Below are 27,486 nucleotides of genomic sequence, written 5' to 3' on the forward strand. Positions count from 1 at the left end.
GATCCAAGAAAATGCTTTTTTTCTTTTTTATAGTTTTGTATGGAACATTTTTCAACCACAATACACAAACAAGGTTCAGGAGAGCAAAGGTCTGCACATAGGAAAATACACATTGAATTGTTGTTTCTTTCCTTTCGTCAATTGTATTCTCCCCCTGTCATTATTGCCCTTTTCTGGAGGTCCATTCAATCACAACTAAGATTACAGGATTTGACATTACATTTCAGAACACGTTGGTTGTTTTGTAACATCCAGGTTACTACAATAGTTGTCTACCGTGCTTTGGAAAATAGGGCAGTTTGATAGACTTTTGTCTGCTGCAATACAACCCTCTATAACACTGGCTATAAAGTATTCAGTTGCACATTGTTATGCTTATATCCAACACACAGCTTCATCATATTAATGTAATCATGTCACTGGTTAATACTGTCATTTGATGCAAGCGGCTAAAAGCTAACAGATACATTGTCATGGTACATCTTACCATCTCCTTTGCACATTGCTGGAGATGACATGGCACATTTTGTTCAGGACTGAGCATCATTCAGAGGAATTTAACATTGTTTTTTATTGATTTTTTTGCCGCTGGAGTTCTGTTCTTTCACATCATCAGAAGCAATAACTTGTGTAGCCACACACACACACACAAACACAGCGCACTCCAGTACTACATTATCTACAGAATGCCTGATGCTAGATTAACACCCAGAGTTCACACTCAAATGAACTGAGAGCAGGGGGGACTAATGAATTGAGTTTTTCATTGAAGTGAAACCATTTACAAATTGAGGTCATCCTCTTCTAACCACAGTTTGAGGTTAAAGGTAACCTCTGAGAGATTCACTATAAACCTGCCACATTCAATTCACTTGTGATATCCAGTGTAATAACTAGTGGTTTATAATTTGGTTTTATCTTAGCATTCTGTATATTCGTCTTTGGATTAAAACTGATTGCAGTACAGTTACCTAACCTGTACCCTAACTCTAATCCTTTTTCTCACTCTGAACATTGACTTATATTTTATTATTATTATTATTATTATTAATAATAATAATAATAATAATAATAATAATAATAATAATAATAATAATAATAATAATAATAATAATAATAATACATTGTATTACATACACCAGGAACCCTGTAACCTCATCCTGCTCCACTTGCAGCTTATAGTGTATTTAAAGAGTTGACTTACCCAGAAGACAACACATTGTTCCCCTTACAGGGTATTAATTTATTTGATACTGATTCTGAACACCCAAACTATTTAAAGCAAACTAACAAAAAATCAGAAAGCACTGGTGACAAGATTTTAAGAGCCTCATCAATGTAAACAGCCAGATACAACAAAACAGGCTTCCAAAATCTTTCCATGTGACACAATCAGGATTGAAATAGAAATGGAGGATTTAAATTCATTTACGTTTAATCGTCATATGTGCGCAGCACTGCACACACAATCAACTTAAATGAAGCATCTGCATTTAACCTATCCTAATATCACAAGCAGTGGGCAACTATTATTTACTGGCAGCAGTGTGAGGGTCCTATGCCTTGCTCAAGGACATCACTTTTAGATACTTTACTTTTTTGTTTGCATGAACATGTTGATGGGAAAGCTGTGGTAAAGGGACATTTTTAGTCTGGAACAGACAATGTAAACACATCAATAGGAATATAAATGGAATATCTACTTGCTCGCATTTCACTGCTCTGAGTTGTTTGGCCCACGCTGCGAGCCTGTAGGGGATGATGGAAATAATAGGAAAAGTCTCTTGACCTTTGTCTTTGTGCACAATTCAGTCTTCTCTCACATTAGCCTTAAATAACTTTGTTACCAAACAAGGTTATGTTCTGTTGGATCTCTTTTCCCCATGTTCACTAGAACAAACTTTATTTATGGGAAGAGGGGAAGACTCTTTTCAGTCTTGCCAAACAGGGATTCTTTGGTTTATTGGTCTCCAATGATTTATATTTAAATTGAAGAAAATGAGAAAATGCACAAATGGAGGAGGCAAAGAAGGAAAGATATGCACAAAGCAGATGATCAATCTTTCCTAAATGTATTCCCGAATTCATTCGTTACCTACTCATTTTCAAGTATTTTTTTCTAAATTGTTCAAACAAACAAAGGCAACTCTAAAGTTATCCTCAGGTTGCTGATAAGGACTTTTACTACAGGCTATGGAGTGATGTTGAAAACAGAACACATTGTACCATGACTGTGCAGAGCACTGGGAAATGAATCAGTAAGCATGTGGCCCATTAATGATTCAGAATTCAGCTGGAACAAACCCTTATCTGACTAGAGTATCATGTCATAATGCTTCTTATATATGTATAAAAGAAAAGTTTTAAATCACATTTCCCCTGATAAATGATGAAAGGCTAGAGTCCTCTTGGGGAAATGTACATTTAAACAGATGAAGGCCATTGAGAACATGTCATGGGTGTGGCTCTGCTCATAGTGCAGTCTTGCTTCTTCCTCTTAGTGTCAGGTTCACACCGTTTGATCCTTTTTATGTAAAATAAAAAATACATGTATTCTGCAGACAGAAAGTGTGAAATGTTGGACTGAGAGACGGACTTTCTCTCTGTAATATTAATGAAAAGTGAAGAGAGATTCATTAGTTTTTCATATCTTTACTTTTGTTTCATTATTCACCAAATCCTTTTTGAGAAACAAAAGATTACAAAGCTAACAACACTCAAAAAGTCTCACTAATGAAAAACTAATCCTTTAAGCTCAAAGAAAAGGAATTATAAAGTGATTTTCTTTTACTGGTTTAGAGACTTGGAATATGTTTACAAAAAATAGAAAGTGCAGAATAAATAAAACGCATATGTGATCTTCAGAAATATATCTTTTTACCAAGAAAAACCAGTCCATCGCACTTAATGATACACCGTCTTGTCAGTTAGTATTGCATCCAGGCTGTTCCTAGTTTTGCTGACAGTGAAGACAAAGTGAAGCAAGTTGAAAGGAACAAATATCCTCTTTCTCATGTTATTAAAGCTTAACACTTCAGCTTTTACTCATACAGTGAAGAAAAAACACTTGTTTTGCTTTTGTGGAAAACAGTCCACCATCTTGTGTGGGGAACAATGGGCAGCACTGCTTGAGTGCAAACCTGCTCAAATGCTTATGCAGTTTTGTCAATGCAGAGCTTTCATATTAAGTAATCCCTTTCACAACACGTGTGGTACAGTGATAATAAAATTCAGTAAAAGGGTTTTAAATCCACAGTCATTATGTAGTGCAAATGGATCAATCAGACAAATCAAGTGTTTTTTGTCTAAAGTGTTTTCACTACAAGGTTCCCTCTTTATGTTTCACCTGACAGTAGGTCAATATATTCTCTAGTGACTAGTAACATTTATGTCATGAACTATCCCTGAAAGAAATATGCATTCATAACACTTTGAGTGACTTAGACAATGTTATAATCACAAGGGATTTTTGATTTCAGGAAAAACATTTACAAATAAGACTTTGCTGCTGAAGAGTATATGTATCATGTGCTTTTCCTAAGAAATGTTTCCTAACTTCCCTAAGCCGAAATCGTTTTCTAACTTCCCTAAGTCAAAATCATTTTTGAGTATGAGAAAAAAAAAAAGATTTAACTATTTTGTTTTTTCTGTAGAATAATCAAGCTTTGTTTCAAGAAATCATGAGAGCATCCACACAAGAAACACATTACATGGTTGGAAAAGAGATTGCTGGATAAAATTAGAATTTTCTGGTTGTGTGACTCAGCAGCAGTATTTCATAATTTTAGTCCATCTCTTGGCTCACATCGTGCGTTTCATCCTCATCATATAAGGCTATTTTAAAGTTTTAGCTCAAAGTGTGGTTGCTTTTCATTCAGCCTGATGGAGCTGTCATTGCCTGGGTTAGTTATGCTTCAGATGCTCTGTTTAGCTACTGGATATCCCACTGGGGCTCCTACTGGCGCCTGTGAAGACATGATGCCTCGCCATACTGGTGTGCTGCCACAGCCGTCACCAGCACCCTACACTCTCCTGGTCAACACTGGGACCTTTCAGCCGGGAAAGGCCATTACTGGTAAGATGTCTACGATCACTCTTAGAGATAAGAAGAAAAAAATCCCATAAACATTACAAACTATAAATAAACCAGTACACAGAAAGCTGTGAGCAATGGAGGAGAACATTTATGAAGAAATTGCTAGTCTAATTTTAACACTTGTTACAGATGATAAGGGATTTATATTCCAGTGTGGATAGTAAGAAACTTCTCATTGGATCTTTGTTACAAAAGCTTTGTTTATCTTACTGTGGGAAAATTAAAAAATTCATTCAAAAACTCACATCTGTGTTCACGTGCAATTCAAATCTTACAGAACAACCAATGGATATGATTGTTTGAGTCATTATAAAGCTGATATATGTGTTTGCATATGTTATATTAGGGCTGCAAATTACATCGTTTATATAGCCAAATATCACAAACGTTCGTCTCAGTTGACATTACTAAACAAACAACAACATTATAAACAATACAATTACAGGAAAATAATTCAAACAATGAAATGCCTTGTGTGTTCAATTCAATGTTCATTTTTTTAGGAATCATTTCTTTTAATTTCTTTTCAAACAAGCTATTTGCTGTAGTTTAGCACTATACTAAGGGAAGCAGAAAGGTAGACTGAGAACACTTTAATATCTGTTAACTTATTGTCAGAAAATACATTATTGCAATATTCAACAACCTAAAGCATATGGTATTTTCCCCTCATATCCTGCAGCAATGTGAACTTCTTACTCTAACTGGTTTGCATGCTATATTGGCTTACTGCATGTATCAATACATTAATAAAATGAGGAATATCCTGTTCATCTGTTGTTTTAAAAGCCATACTTTTATAAAGGAAAAGAAAATGAAGAGTAAAAGAAATATTACTCTATATACCGGCTCAGCTGTATCTGTGTATTCCTGCAGTGACTATCAGTGGACCAGAGTATCGTGGTGTGCTTCTGGAAGCTCGGACATACGGCAGCACTAATGCTATTGGGAGCTGGCAGCTCCCTCCTCCAGACACAAAGTTTCTTGAGGCGAGTGTCAAGCAGCTACCTCTCAAACCATCCGACACAGAGGAAATAGGAGAGATTTCTTTGCTAAGTCCAGTCATCTAGAAAATATATTGTTTTACATTCTTATGCCTGAGAGATTTCATGATATGATTTTGTTTTTTATATCAACAGTGTACAGGGAATCCACAAGGTGCTATTACTCATTCGAACATCAACCTGAAGGCCGATTCCACTGCATACAGCTGGATACCTCCTAACTCTACCAGCCCTGTCTACTTCATGTAAAATAATTTACTTTTAACTCAGTTTTTTCAATCACAAAAACAAAACACTTCCGCTTTCATACTCTGTGTTTCTTTAGGGCCACAGTAGCTCAACAGCGCGCAGTCTTCTGGGTAAATGTGAGGTCCGCCGCTCTGACAAGAGGTGGGTAGAGCAGGCAGAAATATCAGAAATAGATTAAAAGAAAAAAACTGTATTGATGATTTGCCCTTATCTTCTGCTTCTCAGGGAAACCAGCAAGTCTGGGATTGGCTACAGGAGCAAGTGCAGAAATGTCGAAAGAAAAACCTGTGCTTCTCCTCGGGATATGTTTTCTGATGATACTGGTGCTGGCATGAACATCTTGGGAAAAGACAAAGTTTTCCTGCAATCTACTGGGCTCTGAATAATGCTTTGTATTAATCACAAAATTGGGTTTGATGATCTCCCTTTTAAAATACTAATTTTGGCTACCATTATGTCATTACTTTATGTTCATTTACATTTTGTGTTAAGCCACAAACATGAAGTATAAAGAATTTCCCTCTCCTTAGAGATCATTTATAGATGTACTTATTGCATTATCCAGTCTTGTCCAAACCTTTTAGGGTGTGAGTTCAGTCCTATTTAATACGTAATAAAACATGTGGACTACTGCAAAGAGAGGAACTGGGGCACCTTTGCAGACATTAACTGACATTTAAAACATTTGAACGCTTTGAACAAAATGCATTCAAGCTTTTAAAGGAAATGTATGATTACATAAGAAAAGGTCAGTCATTCTGGTGCGTCATCTCTGTGGCTTTTTTAAAATATATACTCCACTACAGAACAATGTTTAGTTTAACAACAAGCACGTCACGCTCTTACTCCCTTATGTGCATGATTTACTGTACATGGAGAACCTCTGCATGATTAAAGATTTTCCACCAGACTTTTCTCTGTATTGTATGTTTCTCTGATGATAAAATAAATCCATCACTTCTCATATTAAAAGAAAAACTCATCAAATTAATGTTATCCCTTTAATTTCAGAGAGAGAGAGAAATGGATTGATAGAGAGATGTTGGTTATTATTAACAGAAATTCATTCCACTTATCGAAGAGCGGGTTATGAACTGCTTTTTCCACTTCGTTTGATCTATAACCTAGATTCCCAGTATGGTGATGAACCAAAAACCTTGGCAGATACTAAAGAGGCTTAAGGCATGCATTAAATGTGAGATTTAAAGCTCAATACCCATCATGTCCTGCTTGACTCACATTTCTCATCTCCACATGCTGCTGCACCTCCTGACAGCTGCGCCATAACCAGAGGAGCAGGTGCAAAGTCTGCCTCACTTAAACGGGGTAAGGATTCAACAGTTATATATATATATCAGCCACAATTCAAATAAACAGCAAAAAACACACGTGTCAAGTTTTAGTGAATGTTATTCATCTTTCCAGATGATAAATTATATCTCAGATTTACACATCTGTCGAAAGATGAATAACATTCTCTTGAGTCGGATCAGAAGAATGATGATCAGCAGAAATGCTTACAGCTTTGTATTTCTATTCCACCACAGTGTTAGAAATACTGAAACTTTTAATGCTATAGTAAAATAATTTAGTTCCTCCTCTGCTAGCAACTGTGGCTCAGAGAGGGCTTTTTGTGTGTGTGTGTGTGTGTGTGTGTGTGTGTGTGTGTGTGTGTGTGTGTGTGTGTGTGTGTGTGTGTGTGTGTGTGTGTGTGTGTGTGTGTGTGTGTGTGTGTGTGTGTGTGTGTGTGTGTGTGTGTTTGTGAGCATCTAGATTAGATCCTGATGAGACTCTGCTATCAGTGTATGACTCTGTGTGCGAATGGTTTAATGTTGGCATTTCTAAAAACGCTTTGAGGGCTTGGAAGACTTCGAAGGCGCTATATAAATGCCAAGTCCAACATTCAACACATTAATGCATCACTAATTATAATTCAATTATATAATATACAGTTTTTTATTCTTAAATGAGCTGTTTTGCTAAATTAGTACTTTTGTACTGGTCTGGGTGGATCTGAGCAGCAATCCCACTATCCAGTTCAGCTAAACTAATTGTTAATGAATAACTCCATGAAGCAGGGTGCCGATTATGAATGTTTACTCAAATTCAAAGAGTGAAACTGAAACACAAATGTAAATATATATATCAGTTACGAAACTGGATGCACTAAAAATACAAATACACAATATAACATATTGCAATAACTAAGTGCACAAAGGTTGGAGCTTTGCTGTATCACTCCACAGACAATAAACAGATAGGGAAAACATAGCTAGTGCCATATAAAGTGGTACAAATCGACCATCCAATAACCAAAACAATGCTGTTGATGCGTAGCTAAGGACCTAACAAGCTGCAGTACTTACAAACATTGCGATTATACAGCTAGCAAGACGAGGATGGTGGAAGATATGATTTTTAGTGTTAAGGTAGCTAAGTAGGCATTGGAATCACTTCCTGAATAGCCACTTCCGGTTTGACCGGAAGTACTAACAAATAAATGCGACTCGATAAAATAAAAGCCACAGCTTAAAAAAGAATAGGGTCCAGAACACTCCCCCCCCTGGGGGTCTCTAACGAGCCCAGATAAAACCAAAAGTACTAGTCTTGTGGAGAAAGGAGGAGGACCACTTCGGTCACGGGACGGGAGAAGACTCTCTGGGTGCCTTCCTTGACGACTCTGATGTCCACTTTCCTCACGACCCCGTCCTGGCTTGGAAGAGTCTCCATGACAATAGCCATAGGCCACTGGTTTCTCTTGGCTTGATTGTCCTTCATCAGGACGATGTCTCCTACTTGGAGGTTGGGCTTCTTTTCCTGCCACTTGCGACGGCTTTGAAGCGTGTGGAGATACTCTCGTCGCCACCTGTTCCAAAAGGTGTCCGCTAGACTCTGAACCTGTTTCCATTCTTCCTTGAAGAGGTCTCCTTCCCCAAAGTGACCTGGGGGAGGAGGGGCAGTGCAGGTCTTCTGGGTCAAGAGCATAGCTGGAGTAAGGATGAGAGGAGACTCCGGGTCTGAAGACACTGGGACGAGGGGTCTTGCATTCATCACCGCAGTTATCTCAGCCATAAGGGTAGTCAGGACTTCGTGTGTGAGACGCGATGATCCACATTGAAGAAGCATGCAGTCGAGGATGCGACGGGCGATGCCAATCATGCGCTCCCATGCGCCCCCCATGTGAGATGAGTGGGGTGGGTTGAATACCCAGGAGCAGTTGTGCTCCTGAAGATATTTCTCCATGGTCTCTGAGCTGGAGCTTGGTTTATCCATCTCGAGTTCTCGGCAGGCACCGATGAAGTTGGTGCCTCGGTCTGAGCGTATTTGCTTTGCTGGGCCTCTGATGGCGAAGAATCTTCTCAGGGCATTAATGCAACTGCTGGCACTCATAGCTTCTATTACTTCGATGTGCACGGCCCTTGTGCACATACATGAGAACATGACAGCCCATCTTTTGCTGTTGGCGTGTCCTCCTCTGGTTCGACGTGAAGTAACCTCCCATGGTCCGAAGACATCCACACCGACATAGGTGAATGGAGGGGCTACTTGTAGACGCTCGGCCGGCAGATCTGCCATTTGCTGGTGTTCTGTCTTCCCACGAAGCTTCTTGCAGGTGACGCACTTGAAGAGAATGCTGCTGATGCATCTTTTAGCTCCAACCACCCAGAGTCCGGCTGCTCTGACAGCACCCTCTGTAAAGTGTCTCCCTTGATGCTTCACAGCCTCATGGTGATGACGCACAAGCAGGTTTGCGAGGTGATGGCGGCCCGGGATGATGATGGGATTTGTTTCTTCTGTTGCTAGCTTAGACTGAGTTATGCGGCCTCCGACTCTGAGAAGCCCATTGCTGTCGATGATAGGGTGTAGCTTCAACAGACTGCTACGAGGGGGGAGACTTTGTTCGGAGGCTATGCTCTTTAGCTCTTCTGCATAAAGCTCATGCTGGACACTCTTCATCACGAAGATCCTGGCTCTGTCCATCTCCTCCTCTGAGGGGCCCCTTGGACAGATGTGCCATCCTCTGCAGCTGCCCTTCTGTGCAGGCAGGGTGAAGGAACGGGCAATATGGATCAAGCGTGCAACTGTGGTGGTAAGAGAGGTCCACTTTGAGAAACGCTCAAAGCGTGTGGGGTCTGTTAGGTGTTGAGAGACTACGGTGAGGTTCACAGCAATCTCGGGGCGTAGGTCAGAGTCGGAAGCGGGGTTAACGAGGTTGAATGCCTCTTGGGGTTGGAGAGGATGGGGAGATGGATTCCGAAGAAAGGCTGGTCCGGAGAGCCATGTTGTGCTGCTTAATAAGGCCGCTGGGATAGACCTAGACCCGTGGTCAGCTGGGTTGTGGTCGGTAGGCACATGCCTCCATTGGTCTGGGGATGTGGTCTGTCGTATCCGTTGAACTCTGTTGTTCACGTAGACGAAGAACCGCCTTTCTTGATTGTGAATGTACCCAAGGACTACCTTGCTGTCTGAGTAGTATGTGATACGGTCGACCTCCAGGTCCATCTCTTCCACGATCAACTCTGCAATCTCGACTGCAAGCACTGCTGCGCACAATTCCAGTCTAGGGATAGAGAGGTCTGGTTGAGGCGCCAGCTTGGCTTTTCCAAAGACGAAACCGACCTCAGTCTGTCCCTCTTTAGTGGTGGCTCTCAGATAAGCAACTGCTGCGATGGCCGTAGTAGAGGCGTCCGCGAAGACACAAAGCTCCTTGAGGAGAGTACTAGAGGGAGAGAAAGATGTGTAGGTGCGGGGTATCTGGAGCACCTGTAGGTCTTTTAATGAGTCTCTCCACCTGGTCCACTCAGCTTCCCTGTTTCCGGGGAGGGGTGAGTCCCAGTCCTCGGCTTGCTTGGTGAGGTCTCTGAGGAGCAGCCTGCCTTGTATTGTGACAGGGGCTAAGAAGCCGAGGGGGTCATACAGGCTGTTTACCGTAGACAACACTCCTCTACGGGTGAATGGTTTGTTGTCGTCCATGGCCTGGAATGTGAAAGTGTCCGAAGCAATGTTCCAGGACACTCCGAGGCTGCGTTGTAGAGGGAGGTCATCGGTGAGGAGGTTGAGATCCTTGATATCCTTGGCACGATCTTCTGGAGGGAATGCTTCTAGCACAGCAGGTCTATTGGAGGCTATTTTATGCAGCCTGAGGTTGGACTCTGCAAGCATCATTCGAGCACGTCTGAGGACACTGATGGCCTCTGCTTCGGTAGGGAAGGACTTTAGTGCGTCGTCTACGTAGAACTCTCGTTCGATGAACCTTCTTGCGTCGCTGCCGAAGTTCTTTTCTTCTTCCTTGGCTGCTCTCCTCAGGCCGTAAATGGCGACGGCGGGGGATGGGCTGTTGCCGAAGACATGGACGCACATTCTGTAATCCACAATGTCACTGTCCGGGTCGTTGTTGTGGAACCACAGGAAGCGGAGGAAGTCCCTGTGGTCTTCACGCACTATGAAGCAGTGAAACATGTGCTGAATGTCGGCAGTGATGGCAACGGGTTCCTTCCGGAATCTCATGAGCACCCCTAAGAGGGTATTGTTGAGATCAGGGCCTGTGAGGAGTACGTCGTTGAGAGAGACTCCTTTGTAAGGTGCGCTGGAGTCAAACACCACACGGATCTGTCCTGGCTTCTTTGGGTGATATACTCCAAATGATGGGAGATACCAACACTCTTGGCCTTCCTGTAAAGGTGGAGCGATCTCTGCATGCTTGTTGGTAAGCATCTTCCCGACAAACTCTAGGTAGTGGGCTTTCATCTGTGGCTGCTTGCTTAGAGTGCGGCGGAGAGAGTTGAGACGGCTTTTGGCGTACTCCCTGTTGTTGGGCAGTCGTTTTCGTGGGGACTGGAAAGGAAGAGGTGCAACCCAACTTTTGGACTTGTCTTGTCGATACTCGTCGTCCATGATCTGCAGGAACCTCAGGTCATCCATTGAAGGAGCGCGCTTGTTGTCATTGGCTGTGTGAAGGAAGACTGACTGACCCAGGTTTTCTCCATCGAGTGTCTGTGTGCTGTCTGTGGTGTCCAACGCTGGGTAGTTGTGGGCGAACGTCTCTTTCACCTGGATTTTGCTGTTGCATCGGCTGAGGAAACTGGGCCGTCCACTTTCCAGAATGGAGGTTTTGAATGTTCCGACATGGGGCGGCTTGTGCGCTCCCCTGAGGCACACGTCGCCGACAACGACCCATCCAAGGTCCAGCTTTTGGGCGAATGGGGCGTCATGTGGACCGTTTATTTGGCTTCTTACTTTGTGTACTCTCAGAATGTCTCTACCGAGCAACAGGAGTATGTGTGCATCTGGAACCAGAGGTGGGATCTCATCTGCGATCCGTCTCAGGTGTCCGTGGTGTCGAGCAGCATTGGGGGTTGGGATCTCCGAACGGTTGTTTGGGATTTGGTTGCATTCGAGGAGTGTGGGGAGAGGGAAACTGACCTTCTCGTTGGCTGACTCCACAACATAACCACGGGCCTTTCTCCCAGCTGTCTCCTTGAGTCCTGAACATGTCCTGAGTGTGTATGGCGATGGACTACACGCCACGTTGAAGATGCTGAAGAACTCCGACGTCGCCAAGGAACGGTTGCTTTGCTCGTCCAAGATAGCGTACATCCTTCTAGACTCCTCCCTTCGTCCTTCGGGGAAGACATTGACGAGGCAGATCTTGGAACATGCCCTGAGACTCATTCCATCTCCGCATACTTCCGTGCACTTGGTGGTGACTTCCTGGTTGTCCGCTTGTTCTCCCTCCTCCCCGTTCTCTGAAGCGGGGGGAGACGACTTGGACTTCCAGGGAGCTAGTCCTGGGTGGAGTGCTGAGGTGTGGCGGTTGCTGCCGCATTCCTTGCAGTCTACCTCTGTGACGCAGTCCCTAGCTAGGTGGGCTGTGGAGGAGCAGCACTGGAAACATATGTGATTGTCTTTTAGGAACTGCTTGCGCTCTTCTAGGGTCTTCTCCCTGAAGCCTCTACATTTCCTCAGTGGGTGGGCTTTGTCATGGATGGGGCAGTGGTTCCCAGGGTCGATGTTTACAGGTTTCTCTGTGGGGGACACTTGCGTCTTGTGTACTGATATGGCTGTCTTCGTATGTCTGTCTAACCTCTCTTTCTTTTCGGTTGCTGTGCGGGAAGGTGGGAGGTTGAAGCTGGGATCTGTTTTAACTCTGGCTTCCCTGCGGATGAAGTCAGCAAACACAGTAAAGGGGGGGAAAGCCACATTGTTCTTTTCCTTGTATTTGGACCCAAATGAAGCCCATTTATCCTGGAGATTGAATGGAAGCTTGTCGACGATGGGAGCCACTCCTCTGGAGGTGTCTAGGTAAGACAGGCCAGGTAAGTAGCCGTCCATCTTCGCAGCTTCGAGTTCTAGGAGCAGATCGCCCAGGTCGCGGAGCTTGTGAGGGTCTTTGTACGTCACCTTCGGAAAGTCTTCCAGTTTATCAAACAGAGCCCTTTCAATTGCCTCTGGTGAGCCATAGTACTCTTCCAGCCTCTGCCAAGCCATCATCAATCCGACCTGGGGGTGCCTGATGTTGACTGCTTTGAGCCTTCTTGCCTGTTCTGAGGACTCCTTGCCAAGCCATTTGATGAGGAGATCAAGCTCTTCTCCTGCAGACAGGCCCAGACCTGTGGTGGCGCCGTAAAAGGTGGACTTCCATCCCCAGAAATTCTCTGGTTTGTCATCGAAATTGGTTAGCCCTGAGGTCACCAACTGGCTCCGTGCGAGATACCTGGCAAGGTCGTTGGTGATGGAGGTGTCAGGGTTGCTTTGGTTGACCGTTCTGCCCTGGTTGCCATGGCGATCGTCAAGGGGTCGCTGTCGACCTCTTCCATCCATCCCTCGATCGTTCTGCCAGAGCGCCTCTGTTTTCATAGGCAGGGGTGAGTAAAGCATGGGTGTAATAGGCTGCTTTATGTCGCTCGTAACTAGTGGTAACCCCTGATAAGATGAGGCATGTGGATTGTGTGAGTTAGACTTCAGGCTGAGTTGGTCCTGTACATAGTGTTCTGTACGCTGGAGTCGTGTCTGGGGTGAGAGAGAGTTAGAACCTCTACTGCGGTGTGACTGATGGTCTGAGTCTATCAAACCTGACTCCAGTATTTCTGCTTCTACCAGTGCAGCATCCATTTCCTTTTCTGTTTGTAGAGCCTCTAGGGTGGCGTCCAGGCGGACCTTCTCTAGTTCGAGGCGGGCCTTCTCTACTTTGAGTTCTATTTCCCTCTGAGCGTAGGCAAACTTGGAGCGTCCTGCTTCTGCCTTGGCTCGGGCTTTGATGGCGGTCTGGGTTGATGAAGAACTGCGTGATGCTTTTGAGGAACGAGACCGTATTGACTTGTGGTCCTCTTCTTGGAAACGTTCTTCAGGCACTGTGGTGTATGCATAGCCCCCTTCTGCCATGATGAGGCGAGATGTGTGTGTTCACTGAGGTTAAGACGTCAGGGGAGGGTGTCGTGGAGGCTTGCTCGGGGCCTGTATGACAGTCCTTCGGTCTTTTTTCCAGCCGTTCCTTTCTTACAGCTTGATGTTATGCTGTTTTTTCACTGTACTGGTCTGGGTGGATCTGAGCAGCAATCCCACTATCCAGTTCAGCTAAACTAATTGTTAATGAATAACTCCATGAAGCAGGGTGCCGATTATGAATGTTTACTCAAATTCAAAGAGTGAAACTGAAACACAAATGTAAATATATATATCAGTTACGAAACTGGATGCACTAAAAATACAAATACACAATATAACATATTGCAATAACTAAGTGCACAAAGGTTGGAGCTTTGCTGTATCACTCCACAGACAATAAACAGATAGGGAAAACATAGCTAGTGCCATATAAAGTGGTACAAATCGACCATCCAATAACCAAAACAATGCTGTTGATGCGTAGCTAAGGACCTAACAAGCTGCAGTACTTACAAACATTGCGATTATACAGCTAGCAAGACGAGGATGGTGGAAGATATGATTTTTAGTGTTAAGGTAGCTAAGTAGGCATTGGAATCACTTCCTGAATAGCCACTTCCGGTTTGACCGGAAGTACTAACAAATAAATGCGACTCGATAAAATAAAAGCCACAGCTTAAAAAAGAATAGGGTCCAGAACAACTTTCCTTCTACATTGTGAAGCTAACACTTTTGTACTCTACTTAAGTACAATTTTGAATGCAGGGCTTTTACTTGAAACAGAGCATTTCGTCACTCTGTCTACATTTCCATGTCAGGGGACGGGCCAAGTAACATGGTATTAGAAGTTGTTGCCTTTACAGAGAACTTTATAAAAGTATAAATCTGCTGCACTGACTCATAAATCTGGTACAGGCACACAATAACACATGATCATCATGCTGATGCTTTGTAAACATCTATAAATGGTATGCCTCTATGTAGTGAAGTATTGATCTCCAACTGACTTGTGTGCCCGAGGTTGCAGTCCTAATCACAAGGCCAGTACCAATCAATAATATCTTTTCCACTGCAGGCCCAATGCCAGCTATAACAGGGAATTCAAACCAGGATTTATGCACCAACACAACCAGCTGGTTCAATAGTCATTGACTCATGGACATGTGGAATACCGATATCTATCTGCAGGTCATAGTTTATGAATCACACACCACTGATGTGTTTTTCCATAGAGACAAGGTCATTCATGCAGATGGTGTGGAGAGAAACAGAGGGGAGGCTACAGATAGTTGGAGCTCTGAAGATGAGAGACATGTGCATGCAGTACAACTAAACTACAGTGAAATATAGAGTAAGGAAAACACATCAGAAAACTTTTACCCCATTCAATAAAAACATGGAAAATACAGAAAAAAAAGATTTCCCATCGGAAGCCGGCGAAAAATCTCAGTTTCATTAAATCTCTTGTTACTATGTTCTCTTTAAATATTTAATCGAAATCAACCTTACTTCTCATGTGTCCAATTTGCTTTTCAAGTAAAATTTGACTTGCGCCTTTATCTCATGAAGACAGAGTTGGATGAGAAGGATGACTTCCTTTTTCATCTTTTCAAATCCCTCTGTAACTCAGGCGTGTTGCACACACCGCATTAACATGACGAGTGGCCTTGCAGCCACAGTCAGTGTAAGGCAAATCAACATCAGATTTGACCTTGTTTGTATAATCATAAGACCTCATAAAAAATCCACTTGTTTATTTTGAAGTTTGCAGTATACTGTTCTTTCATCATAACTTTTTTATGTTCAGCTTTATTAGTTTACATGATAAATGTTTTTGACTTCTGTTTATTGGAAATGTTTGAAATGGCTAATGTCATAAATAAGGATTTGCGGTCTACACAAAACAAATCCTGAGGTTAATATAGCACTACATGTCCTATCCTGTGTTTCCCTGCTGTGCTGACATACTGTAAACATAACAACTGTGATTAGGTCACCCAGCAGAACCCTGCAACAGTAATCCCATAAAACATCTGTGTGTATGCTCTGTGTGATACTGTACACCAATACATATGATACACAAGTACACATGCATGTATACAATATATGAACAGACATGCATGAATGCAGGCACACACACTCACACACATCAGCCATATACAAACATACATGCACATGTGAACTATCATGTAAATTCTTATTACAGGCAGATCAAACACTGATCCACACGCATGCACAGTTTGCAGATTAAGGCTATCCCTTGCTGTAGGGGCTTAGTTGACATCTCTGTCTAAGCTCTGCATTCTTCACCTCCCTCTATTCCCTTCATCTCCTTTACACCATATCCAGCACCATAAAAAGCAATGACCAGCAGATGAAGCATGCTTCCTTTCCATGTCCAGTCGGCAGTTGCAAGAATATAATTTAGAACAGGGCCCTATAATCTTTTTATTTGCTCTTTTAAAATTGATCCTAATTTCATTAGCTCACACAAATTTGTTTTGCTGAAGACAATATGAACCCTCTCAGATTCATTGTGTGTGTTGTTTAACTTAAAGTTCCAATTCATATCATTTACTGTAATGTCATGGCTTAAAAGATGCCAGTTGCTATTGTGTTCGTTATATTTGATCCATGGTGATGCATTTCATTTAATATGGGCCATATCATAAACATGATATTACAGGTGTATGATAGATTTTTATTGGGCCATTATAATGTATTTGAGCGCTATTTTAAAATATTTGCCCTAAGTATTTTGGCTTTTTATTTCCTGTGCTATTTTAAGCTTCCTTAAAGCCAGCCCTGTTGCACACTAATATGTTTTTCCTGCAGCTAAAAGGAAGGTAGAAATGTTAGATAACTGTGTAAGTAAATGATTGTGCATGTGTGTGCATGTTTGTGTGTGTGTGTGTGTGTGTGTGTGTGTGTGTGTGTGTGTGTGTGTGTGTGTGTGTGTGTGTGTGTGTGTGTGTGTGTGTGTGTGTGTGTGTGTGTGTGTGTCTGTGTGTGTGTGTGTGTGTCTGTGTCTGTGTCTGTGTCTGTGTCTGTGTCTGTGTCTGTGTGTGTGTGTGTCTGTGTGTCTGTGTGTCTGTGTCTGTGTCTGTGTCTGTGTCTGTGTGTGTCTGTGTCTGTGTCTGTGTCTGTGTGTCTGTGTCTGTGTCTGTCTGTGTGTGTGTCTGTGTGTGTTTTCTGAACCATGATGTGTGCCTTGTTTGTTAGACAGGTTGAGGTGGCTGTATTTGTTGTTAGTGTGAGGACCATTTTATACACTACAAAAAAGAATAAACCAATTTGTTTTATTTCATGAGAAATATTACATTGTTGGTAACTGTACAGCACAATGATGTTGCAGCAGAGTGTGCACTCTTTTGGTGAGAGAACGAGTGATGCAAAGAATTGCAGACTGGCAGGAATCATTTAGAAATGAGAGGTGACATACATGCACCATCATGTCAGTTTGATCTAAAATGGCAGTTAATACTGGTGTTAGTGAGCATTATGACGTTATGTAAGGATCTCATAGTTTAAGGGTTAGAGCTCAGGGCCGGGCCATACTAAATGGAGGATGGGTAAGGGTGAGAGAAAGAGAGAGAGAGAGAGAGAGAGAGAGAGAGAGAGAGAGAGAGAGAGAGAGAGAGAGAGAGAGAGAGAGAGAGAGAGAGACAGCGAGACAGAGAGAGACAGAGAGAGAGAGAGAGAGAGAGAGAGAGAGAGAGAGAGAGAATGACAAGTAGGCAAGGCAGAGAGAGCAACACAGAGCAAAATGGAATATTGAAAGAGAGACAAATAGAGGGAGAGAGAGAGAGGGGGGGGGGAGAGGAGGAGAGAGAGGAGGGGAGAGATACATTGAGAGTCTCCGGTTGGTAAGATAATCAGAGACAGGCCAGTGATTTAGAGCTTGGTGCACAGCTGGTGTGACGGGTGAGGAGGCTGCAGGCTAACATTGAGTGGACGGACAGTGACAATGTGCCATGGCTGGGGGATTTAATATACTGGATGGAAATGATCAACTCCATAACCCAAGTATCAAACAGGAAACATTAGGGAGAAGACAAGTTGTTGAACTGCACACTGGAGGGGATTAACTGGATGGATTGGATGTTTCTTTTATCTTTGGTACATGTGGAGATTACTAATGCCTGCATGGCTTTGGACGTCGTCTAGCTTAACAAAGAAGTCAAAGAGGATCTGTTTTTCCACAATCTACTTTTTGTTACAGATTATTTCTGAGTAATGTAAAAACGTGTTATATTTGCCATTACAACAATTATATCATTTTTTACAGATAACCCCTTTCATTCTTTCAGCTTTTACTCCAAGAGGATACATATGGACTTCACATTTCACATCTTCAAGTGGCAATCACCTGCTGCTTCGTATTTGGTACTCAGTACTGAATGGAGGGTTTGTGATGGCAAAAAAAGGGCTTCACTCAGTGAAGTGAATCTCCTCTCCATTGAGTAGGATCTAAAGAAGGATCTGTACGTCTTTTGCAAATGAAACTACTATGGGGAACAGACAAAGGCAAAACAAAGTTTACACTTCGGTTAACCCACTGCATCCTGCCAGGTAATCACTCCTGATGAGGTGTTTGAACCATGTGGTCCACTGAGAGCATGGAGCCAGAGAAAGCTCACACCCAGAGCAGCTTCATAAACAAGGTGGATGTGCCTGACCATGCTCACTACATCGTCGCTTTATTTGTCTTTGTCATTGGGATCTTGGGCATTACTGGCAACGCGCTGGTTATGTTTGCCTTCTACAGGTTGGTTTGAGTGTTTTTTCCTTCAGATTTTCACTTGAGTCATTGCCTGTGCCTGCTCTTTTCAGTGTAGCCTTTACACATGTTCAACATTGTTCTCTCTTTGATTCAGAGCCCTGAGTGGATTCTATGCTCACTCATATGCTGTAGGTTGGTGTCTCACAGAGAGCTGGACAGATGGAGAGTCAGACATGGAGAGACAGACAGAAACACAGAGTGTGGATCTGTAGGCTTAGGGGTGTTGTTTGCGTGTGACCTTTGGCGGTTTGAAACACTTTTACATTTGTGATTAATGAGCCAAAAGCCTCTCAATCAAAGTTGAGAAGTTTTTGCTCTCTTTCATTCACTGCAGGGTGAGGGTCAGTGTTGTCACGTATATTTTACAATCCAGGGGATTAAGGGGTTTCGAAAAGATCTGGCGATTACCACAAAAATAATCCTTGTATCTCAGTCCTGGCCAATGCATTGCAAAGACGCAGAATGAGGATCACTGGAGAAAATCTGTCCTGTATCCTCAAGAAACAATGTAAAGTTGTGTAGAAAACATTTTATTTTCCAATGAATGTTTTTAAACTTCCCAAATATACGCGCATGGTCATGTGATATAATACCAAAAGGCGATTTACTTTGCTTTTACCCAACTGTTTAATATAACCATTGTGCATTGTCTGCATTGTGTGTGTGTGTGTGTGTGTGTGTGTGTGTGTGTGTGTGTGTGTGTGTGTGTGTGTGTGTGTGTGTGTGTGTGTGTGTGTTTAGAGATTGTCAAGAGATTTTGTAGTTCAGCTGTCGATTACCATAGATTTCTCCATTGTGTTGTGCTGATAATTTGTGTTTACTGAATTAAAAATGCAAGAAAAAATCCATTAACACACAAACATGCACACGCACTCGCACACAGAGGGAGATGATTGTCTTTCAAGTGTGATGTCACCTGATATGATGATTTTCTAGGAATTGAATGCTTTAGTAATTTGCATATTCATGCGCCGGCACTTGGTTAGAACACATAGAAAGATCAGCAGTGTTATGAAAACAGATTCACGGTGTGATACACATACAAATCTTCAAGAGCTGACACAAAGAAGTCATGTTTTCACAAGGGTGACCTTGCATACAAAACCTGATTGTTTGATGAGAGGGAAGCCACTTTTGTGTCAGTAGCCGCAGAAACCGAGTTGAATCAATAAGACGTCAGTGGAGGTAGACAGCGGGTCAATACACTGCTCATTCAAGCTGCTATCTAAAGCAGGTTCACACAGAGCTAATAGGTTATAATAATATATAAGAACAATACAATAAGTAAAAAGTAAGAATAAAACAAATGTAGTGACATTCAGTCAAAGTCAATGTCTTTTTATTTTTGAAATTTCAAAGTTTTGATGCATGAAATATTTTTGTCTGTGATAGCTGGATTTCAAAAAAACAATAGAAGGTTGTAAAGTATTATAACATGACAAAGAGTTATAATTGTAGTCCAGTCCTAAAACCAGTAAGTAAAAGCCCAGTAAACAAGTAAAATAGCTTTAAAACCAATCCGTAAAAAAATGGTCTTCTAAATGAATTGAAGATTATCAATGAATTGTTTTAGAAAACCTGTGAAAACAGCATCACAGTGGTCCAACCTACTAAATACAAAACAAATTCAGTAACACAGGAACATATTGTTTGGCAGATTGTTGGCATATGAATAGCTGTTTCTTCTTGAAGTGGGATTTAAAATGTAAGTCTGAGTGAAGGATAATGCCCATCCTGTAAACAAAAAAAAAAGTTATGTTTTTACAGTAATGTATTTATATCACGTGTGTGTCTGTTTGTGTTGTGTGTGTGTGTGTGTGTGTGTGTGTGTGTGTGTGTGTTTGTGTGTGTAGTAACAAGAAGCTTCGTAACCTGCCGAACTACTTTATCATGAACCAGGCAATCAGTGACTTCCTCATGGCTTTCACACAGTCCCCCATCTTCTTCATCAACTGTCTCTATAAGGAATGGGTGTTTGGAGAAATGGGTAATGCACTTAATTTTTTTTTCTAACATCGTAAGATTATTGTGCACTTGTTGTTGTTTAGTAATTCATATGTTTGTATGTGTTTTTCCTCTGCAGGCTGTAAAATGTATGCATTCTGTGGCGCCCTGTTTGGCATTACTTCCATGATAAACCTACTGGCCATCTCAATTGACCGCTACCTGGTGATCACTAAGCCTCTGCAGGCCATTAACCTGAGCTCCAAGCGAAGAACCACGATAGCCATCCTCATGGTCTGGCTTTACTCTTTGGCTTGGAGTCTGGCTCCTCTTGTTGGATGGAGTAAGTGTCTTCTACCTGGATGTCTTTTTCTATCAAGTTCTTGTACATGCACAGTGTCTGAGAGAAACAGGCAGATGACCTGCGCTGTAGAAAAACTGACGTAGGCCTTGTTGTAACTGATTTCCATTTCCATTCACATCCAACTGTGATCTCAATCTATAGCTCCACAGACATCACATCAAAACAATCACAAGTCTTATGTGAAAGAAACACAGAGCAGCTGATGTTTTATGTGATATCTTATATTAAATGATGATGTTCTTTATCCCTTATAGGCTCCTATATCCCTGAGGGCCTGATGACATCTTGCACATGGGATTATGTTACATACACAATGGCCAACAGGAGTTACACGATGATGTTGTGCTGTTTTGTTTTCTTTATTCCACTGGGAATCATCTTTTACTGTTATCTCTTCATGTTTCTGGCCGTACGGAAGACTGGCAGGTACTGTAACTCTTTAATCAGCAGGAATGTGTATGTTACTTTTTTGAGCTTGTGCAGGTGGAGATACACGCACTATAAATGATGATTCCATATTTAATTCAAATGAATTTCAACTGTGTTTATCAGTACTCTGTGGGAAAAAGGACTTACTTTTTGTTACTTAATGTATGTTCAAAAAGCTGGTGTACAATGGCACCAAGTTGAAAGGAAAGTCAGATTATATGTTTAAGACAAAAGGTATAAGGTAAAGGTTTATAATTAATGTGTACACATATGAATACACATACCGTACAGTATATCCTTACAAACCCCCAACTAATGTATGTGCAAGTTTTGGTTTGTCTTTAGCTTTACTCACTTGGGCAGAGATTGGTCTTGCAAAAGATCATAATCCTAATTGTCCAGCAGGACATGCATAACCTGCATTTTGTTTTCCGGTCTCACTGTCTCTAACCCTTCCACCCTGCTCATCCACAGGGAGGTAGAGCGTCTGGGGACCCAGGTGAGGAAATCCACCCTGATCAAGCAGAGGTCGTTAAGAACCGAGTGGAAGCTGGCAAAGATCGCCTTTGTCGTCATTGTGGTTTATGTCCTCTCCTGGTCACCGTACGCCTGTGTCACAATGATTTCCTGGGCCGGGTAAGACTTCTTTCATAGATAGTAGTAGTAGTAGTTTTATGCTGCAATAGTTTAAACGTACATTTTAAGATAATATTTTTGAAAGAAAAATCTGCTGTGGAGTGACAGAGGCAGCACATGTAGTTGGATATGCAGCCTTCATGATATAGCTTCAAGTTCCTGCAGAGCTCCTGTACATGCAGGATGTGCTGGTTTACAGGGACATCATCGGTAGTTTAAATGGATTTTACTTTGATCAAAATGTGCCTAAATTTTAAATGAATCAACTTCTGTGTATATTTAATTGCCATTGGTCTATTTGATCATAGATTCAATGCAGAAATATATTTTCAATTTCTTTCATGCATTCATAAAAGCCTTCACTTTTAGAAATACATGTTGATGCATAACATAATAATATAATCCCAACTATTTTGAAAAATAAAACACATTCATCAGACATGTCATTCTAAAGTTAGGAAACTGCCTTTAAGAGTGTAGATAGTGTGTTGGCCATTTGAATATAAATCTCACCAAAATGGCGTTGATGTAAATTATATAATATTGTGCCCTGGATCAGTGACATACAACAGAAGGCAAAACTGCTCATATGTTCTCAGCTTATCACTAAACCCCATGTCTCTCCTGGGACACATGGGAGGATGAGGTGTACAGTAGTTACGTAACTTGGAAATAGCATACATTTTTAATTTTATTTATATTTGACTTACACACACACACACACACACACACACACACACACACACACACACACACACACACACACACACACACACACACACACACACACACACACACACACACACACACACACACACACACACACACACACATTGGATGAGATACACTATGCACCCCCCTGTGGCAGCTGGCACATTTAGGCTAATCCTTGACCCAGAACGACACTTCATTAAATTACAAAAAATAGAAAAATAAAGGGAACTTTGAGTTGTACTGCTGGTGTCACGCTAGAAAACAAAGAACTAGGCTACAAGATGTTTTTTTCAATCTACTGTTGTTCTGTTTTTTTCAGTCATGCCAACATCCTGTCGCCATACTCAAAGGCTGTCCCTGCAATCATAGCAAAGGCGTCCACCATCTACAATCCATTCATCTATGCTATTATACACAACAAATACAGGTACATATATACTTTTTTATTTAACCTAAACTGTTTCTAACATGTATGATATCATAAATTGGAAGTCATAGCTCATCACATTAAACTTAAAACAAATGAAAATACCTTTTTCTGTTGCTCTGTACTTTATAAGGATGACTCTGGCAGAAAAGTTTCCCTGCCTCTGGTTTCTGTCTCCCACTCCTCGAAAGGAATGCATCTCCTTCTCCATCAGCGAGTCCTCTCTCAGGGACTCCATCATTAGCAGACAGTCCACAGCATCAAGGACTCACTTCTTTAGAGCCTCGCATGACATGGTAATCCTTTTTTTAAACCAAGATTTTGTTGTTTTATAAGATCAAGATATTTATCCCTGATCAGAAGAAACTATTAAAACATCTTATGTCTCCTTTTTTATTGATGACTTTTACATTCTTTTACAAAAATCTGTGGAGAAACATACATGTAATTGTAATCTGGAGGTTTTAAAGTAATACATTCCAGATTTGTGTTTTAAAAATGCATTCCTATGTGCCTTTTTAATTAAAAATGTTGCATTTGGTCAAAATGTTATACTTCAATATTATAATCTGTATCATGTTCCTACAGAAATGTGCTTTATGAATGCACATCTCGGAGTTAAATAAAAAGTGGATATTTTCTTCCACCAGGTCAGTTATGTGAACAAATCATGTTTTGCTTTGCAGGCCAATGCTTTAAACTAAATAAGATTTTTTTTAAAACAGGGTTTCCTAACAATGATATTCTGGCTGCATATCATAGAAACCTTGTTTATGATTGTGATGTTTCAGTTTCTTGTCACATTTTTTAGTTTACCGTGAGAGTTTTAGTTGAAGTTAAATAACATGCTGATTTGACTTGAGTTCATCTGGATTTAATTATTTGTTGTTAAATTCAGCTCACACTAGTTCTGTTTTGTCCTACAGGTATTAAGGGATGTTGAGATGGAACCGTTGGGAAGGAAGTCAGGTGTTTCCCTCAGAAGCATGCCATCGTACAGACAGTCTTCCAGAAACAGGTCTTATAAGAAACAATTAGAGCGGAATACAGCCAAAACCCAAGCGGCAGAGGAGGTGAAAAAACACAGCAAAAAAAAGTGTAACTTCAGTTTAAATGTGTTTTGGCTAATTAAGGAAACTTGTTTTTTTTCTTCTCATTGCCAGTATCCATCTACCATGAATGAAACATACTGTGACCATGAGCTGGTTTGTGGTTCTCTCACTGTCGCCACCCTCCCCCTACTGGTCCTCACCAGGAAACGCAGTCAGAGTCTAACTGATGAGACTTCAGACTCAAGCGAGAAGAAAGACAGCAACAGGGATCCCCATAAGAGTGAATCCTTCGATTCTCATTTTGGAAACATACCAACCAATGATCCTAGATCACCTCAGGGTGTTCCTCGCATAATTGTCATCAGTCCCACATCTGAAAGCAGCCTTATCAACCATGACAGTGTCTGCTTAGAAGACAGTGTTGAGGCTATGGAGAACAATGTTTTTGTCAGCATAAACTTCTCATCAGAAGTCTTTGAGGCAGTGGAGCTGCTGCCTTGATAAGCTGGACTTTGGTTGACTGTGCAATGTTTTTTCCACTGAAGCTTTATTATTTATTGTGATTTTTCACAACAGACATATTCTTCCTTACTTTTTTGTTTGTTTGTTGACTCATCTTGTCAACTTATACAATTATGTTGCCTGTAATAGGAGTGCATAAGGGTTGATACTCAAAATGAAACAATATGACCTGGCTCTGGTATGCAGTGTTCAGTGTTTTCAGACTTTGGCAGAGGCTGGTGCACCCCAAGGGACAGCATGGGTAGAAGCATGTTTTTATTAGATCCCACAAAAAGGGTTTAAAATTATATCATCGGGGCCAATCACTAACTGTACTCTTAGTTCAGCTATGAACAACAATGTGTCCATTTAATGGATTATATGCTGGAGACTGAAGAGGCAATTGCATTTGAAATTAGACCATTTTATTCAAATCATATTTCCACATGGGAATAGGAGAAAATGTAAACTTAGCAAAAACTAAGTTGCTGATAATTTTTTGTTCCTGTTTCACACAAACACTGCTACAGCATAACAATTTAGGAAGGAGACTAGCACAATAACTTTAGGTTGTAAAAATGTTGGAGAGTAAAAAGGGTATGTATATTCAATTCTTGTCTTGTGGTAGTAGTTGCTTTAGGGAATGTGGACCTCTCAGACTTTGTTTGGCAGCAAGACAGTGGTAAAATGAAAAATGTGAGACTCTTATGTAATGCTGGTAAAAAAAAGGACAGGGCAGAGGCAGTCAAAAGTGTCTCATACCAAAAAAAAACGTTTAACCTTTGCGGTGACTTTAACATGTCTTGCTCAATGTGTGGACACTGCTTTATAACAAATGCTCCACTGATCCCCTGTATTATACCCGTTCATAAAAAAATACTGTTGTGTTGCTTATGAATGCTACAGTGTTGTTTCCAGTGATCTGAGTGTTATTCCAAGTCCCATCATAGGCAGAAAGCACTAGTAACATGGTGTATACACAGCACACAAGATCAATCATGTTAACAGAATAATTTGTTATTGTTATCATAATTGTTATTATTATTATTATTATTATTATTATTATTATTATTATTAATAATAATACTAATAATTCTTTAAAATATCCACAAAACACAATCACTCCATTCAATGAATAGTGCTCACTTACTCATTACTAATAGAAAAAATAAGCTCTTTATTCCCACACTTGTGATAACTCTTTGGTGTAATATCTGTATCATCTGCGTTTTAACAGTTGATACTTGTGCATCTGTTGTTTTTGAACTCATTATTGAGATCATTTGCATTATTATTCAAATACATACAATAGGAATAAAACTGTTATTTTAGTGCCGGAGTGGAAGCAATCCTGAAAGGCTCCTCCTTTATTCAGATACATCTAAAGATTGCAGTATTGATTACAGACATTATGGGGAACGATGGTAACACAATTACTTTTTCATGTAAGATCATGTGCTGATTAAACTTTTTGAATCCACCTTTTGTCAAACTTTTGTTAATCTGAAAAGAGAACTTATGATTATACTGATATTGTAGGTATTGCAAAACCATTCAATGACAACACTTTAGCTCATTTGATTCCAACATTTTTTTATTTTATATACAGTATATACTGTATATATTTGCAACACTATGATAACATAAAGAAATGGTGGCTATTTTGGCTAAGTTGGAGATAAGGTTTACATTACAGTAAAGAAAATGTGCATGATTGTTGACATGTAGTAATATCGTATTTCAGGGTTTGATAAAAATGAGTGAAATTATATAAAGATAGGAAAGTATATTACACATACAACTGCCATATGGACAAGCAGGGAAGAGTAAACATTTCCTCACATGCCTCACTGACGGTCATCTGCATATTTATTTTAATGTTGTACCAAATAAAGGGCTGTTTGTTATTTTTGTCTATATAATCTTGTATTATGAGGTTATTATAAGTTAAACAGATGAGAGTAAGAGGCGGCATTAGTGATTATTGTTAGAGTTGTTTTAAAGGCCACAGTGTGACCATTGACCAACTAAATAACTTGATCTCATTTTTCTATTTCACTGAATTGACCTTTTACAGATTACCTACCATCAACATTTGGGACTCTCCAGAGAATTCTTACGGTACACAAAACAACTTGGCAACATGTTCATCCGACGTATTCCTTTATATTAGTTTGACTGCACCACAGAGGGACCACCTTTCAATACTCACTGTATACACTCTGATATTTTACATTTGATGTGACATTTTTTTAAATCAAAATCATGTACTTGAAATTACCAAGCTTTATTTAAAGTCGACTTTACAAATGCTAGGCCTATATACAAGCTTTCCTACATGTGCATAAAACATGTGATTCTTTATGAGTTTTTTGAGAGGAAATGATATTGGATGGTTTTATAATGAATATCTAATATATTCATACATCTGTACTCAGTCTTTTCTGAGCTCTTTTTACTACCTGTTATATTCATGGGTTGTTTTATAATTTTACAGCAACGCAACATATACTATAGGATCCGTAAAGTTTGCCTTATTGGGGTTCTATTCTACCACTCTGTCCCTATATTTAGCCACTTCTCAGGAACCCCAAGCCAATGTGTTTCCTGAACTCTGAAGACCTGCCATTTTCCATCCATCCACCAGATGCCCTCAGATTTTCCGTATTGTCTCAGTCACATGACTCAGTCACCTGACTCATACATCATTCCTACCTATTCCTCATTCCCCAATTACCCCAACAGTATTTATACCAGCTTGCTCTTGCCAGATTGGCATTGTTGCTTTGTAGTATCTGTGCAGGGATCTCTGTATGCTTCAACCAGATCTTGTTCCTGGACCCTTTGTTGTACCCGCCCTGCCTACAAACAAAGCATAAACATGGGGAGGTCCCTGTCTTTG

The 27,486-nt window shown here is 40.9% G+C and overlaps 2 protein-coding genes across 3 annotated transcripts; both read left to right on the top strand.

Moving 5' to 3' along the window:
- The first annotated feature begins 3,846 nt into the window (after positions 1-3,846).
- On the top strand, positions 3,847-6,259 carry si:dkey-251i10.2 (uncharacterized protein LOC562682 homolog). The gene is made up of 5 exons (XM_063898096.1): positions 3,847-4,075; positions 4,973-5,085; positions 5,236-5,345; positions 5,426-5,490; positions 5,575-6,259. Exons 1-5 carry the CDS (start codon positions 3,883-3,885, stop codon positions 5,682-5,684), a joined length of 591 nt encoding a protein of 196 aa, XP_063754166.1. The 5' UTR covers positions 3,847-3,882; the 3' UTR covers positions 5,685-6,259.
- An 11,374-nt stretch (positions 6,260-17,633) lies between these two features.
- On the top strand, positions 17,634-26,861 carry opn4xb (opsin 4xb). Of its 2 annotated transcripts, XM_063896412.1 has the most exons (10): positions 17,634-18,218; positions 18,307-18,502; positions 20,371-20,504; positions 20,601-20,804; positions 21,080-21,251; positions 21,729-21,890; positions 22,924-23,031; positions 23,165-23,327; positions 23,958-24,104; positions 24,195-26,861. In XM_063896412.1, the coding sequence occupies exons 2-10, from the start codon at positions 18,336-18,338 to the stop codon at positions 24,582-24,584; spliced, it is 1,647 nt and encodes a 548-aa protein (XP_063752482.1). In that variant the 5' UTR covers positions 17,634-18,218; positions 18,307-18,335; the 3' UTR covers positions 24,585-26,861. The 2 variants fall into 2 exon arrangements, with proteins under 2 accessions (XP_063752482.1, XP_063752481.1); XM_063896411.1 differs by having other exon boundaries at positions 17,634-18,502.
- The last annotated feature ends 625 nt before the right edge of the window (positions 26,862-27,486 follow it).

The sequence above is a fragment of the Eleginops maclovinus genome, chromosome 12 (assembly GCF_036324505.1).
Source record: "Eleginops maclovinus isolate JMC-PN-2008 ecotype Puerto Natales chromosome 12, JC_Emac_rtc_rv5, whole genome shotgun sequence".
Classification (NCBI taxonomy): domain Eukaryota; kingdom Metazoa; phylum Chordata; class Actinopteri; order Perciformes; family Eleginopidae; genus Eleginops; species Eleginops maclovinus.

Coding starts and splice junctions, on each gene's coding strand:
- si:dkey-251i10.2 (XM_063898096.1), top strand. CDS start 3,883: ATGGAGCTGTCATTGCCTGGGTTAGTTATGCTTCAGATGCTCTGTTTA. Junction 5,086..5,235: donor CAGACACAAAGTTTCTTGAG/GCGAGTGTCAAG, acceptor TTATATCAACAG/TGTACAGGGAATCCACAAGG. Junction 5,491..5,574: donor GTCCGCCGCTCTGACAAGAG/GTGGGTAGAGCA, acceptor TCTGCTTCTCAG/GGAAACCAGCAAGTCTGGGA.
- opn4xb (XM_063896411.1), top strand. CDS start 18,336: ATGTGGTCCACTGAGAGCATGGAGCCAGAGAAAGCTCACACCCAGAGC. Junction 21,252..21,728: donor GCCGTACGGAAGACTGGCAG/GTACTGTAACTC, acceptor GCTCATCCACAG/GGAGGTAGAGCGTCTGGGGA. Junction 21,891..22,923: donor ACAATGATTTCCTGGGCCGG/GTAAGACTTCTT, acceptor TGTTTTTTTCAG/TCATGCCAACATCCTGTCGC.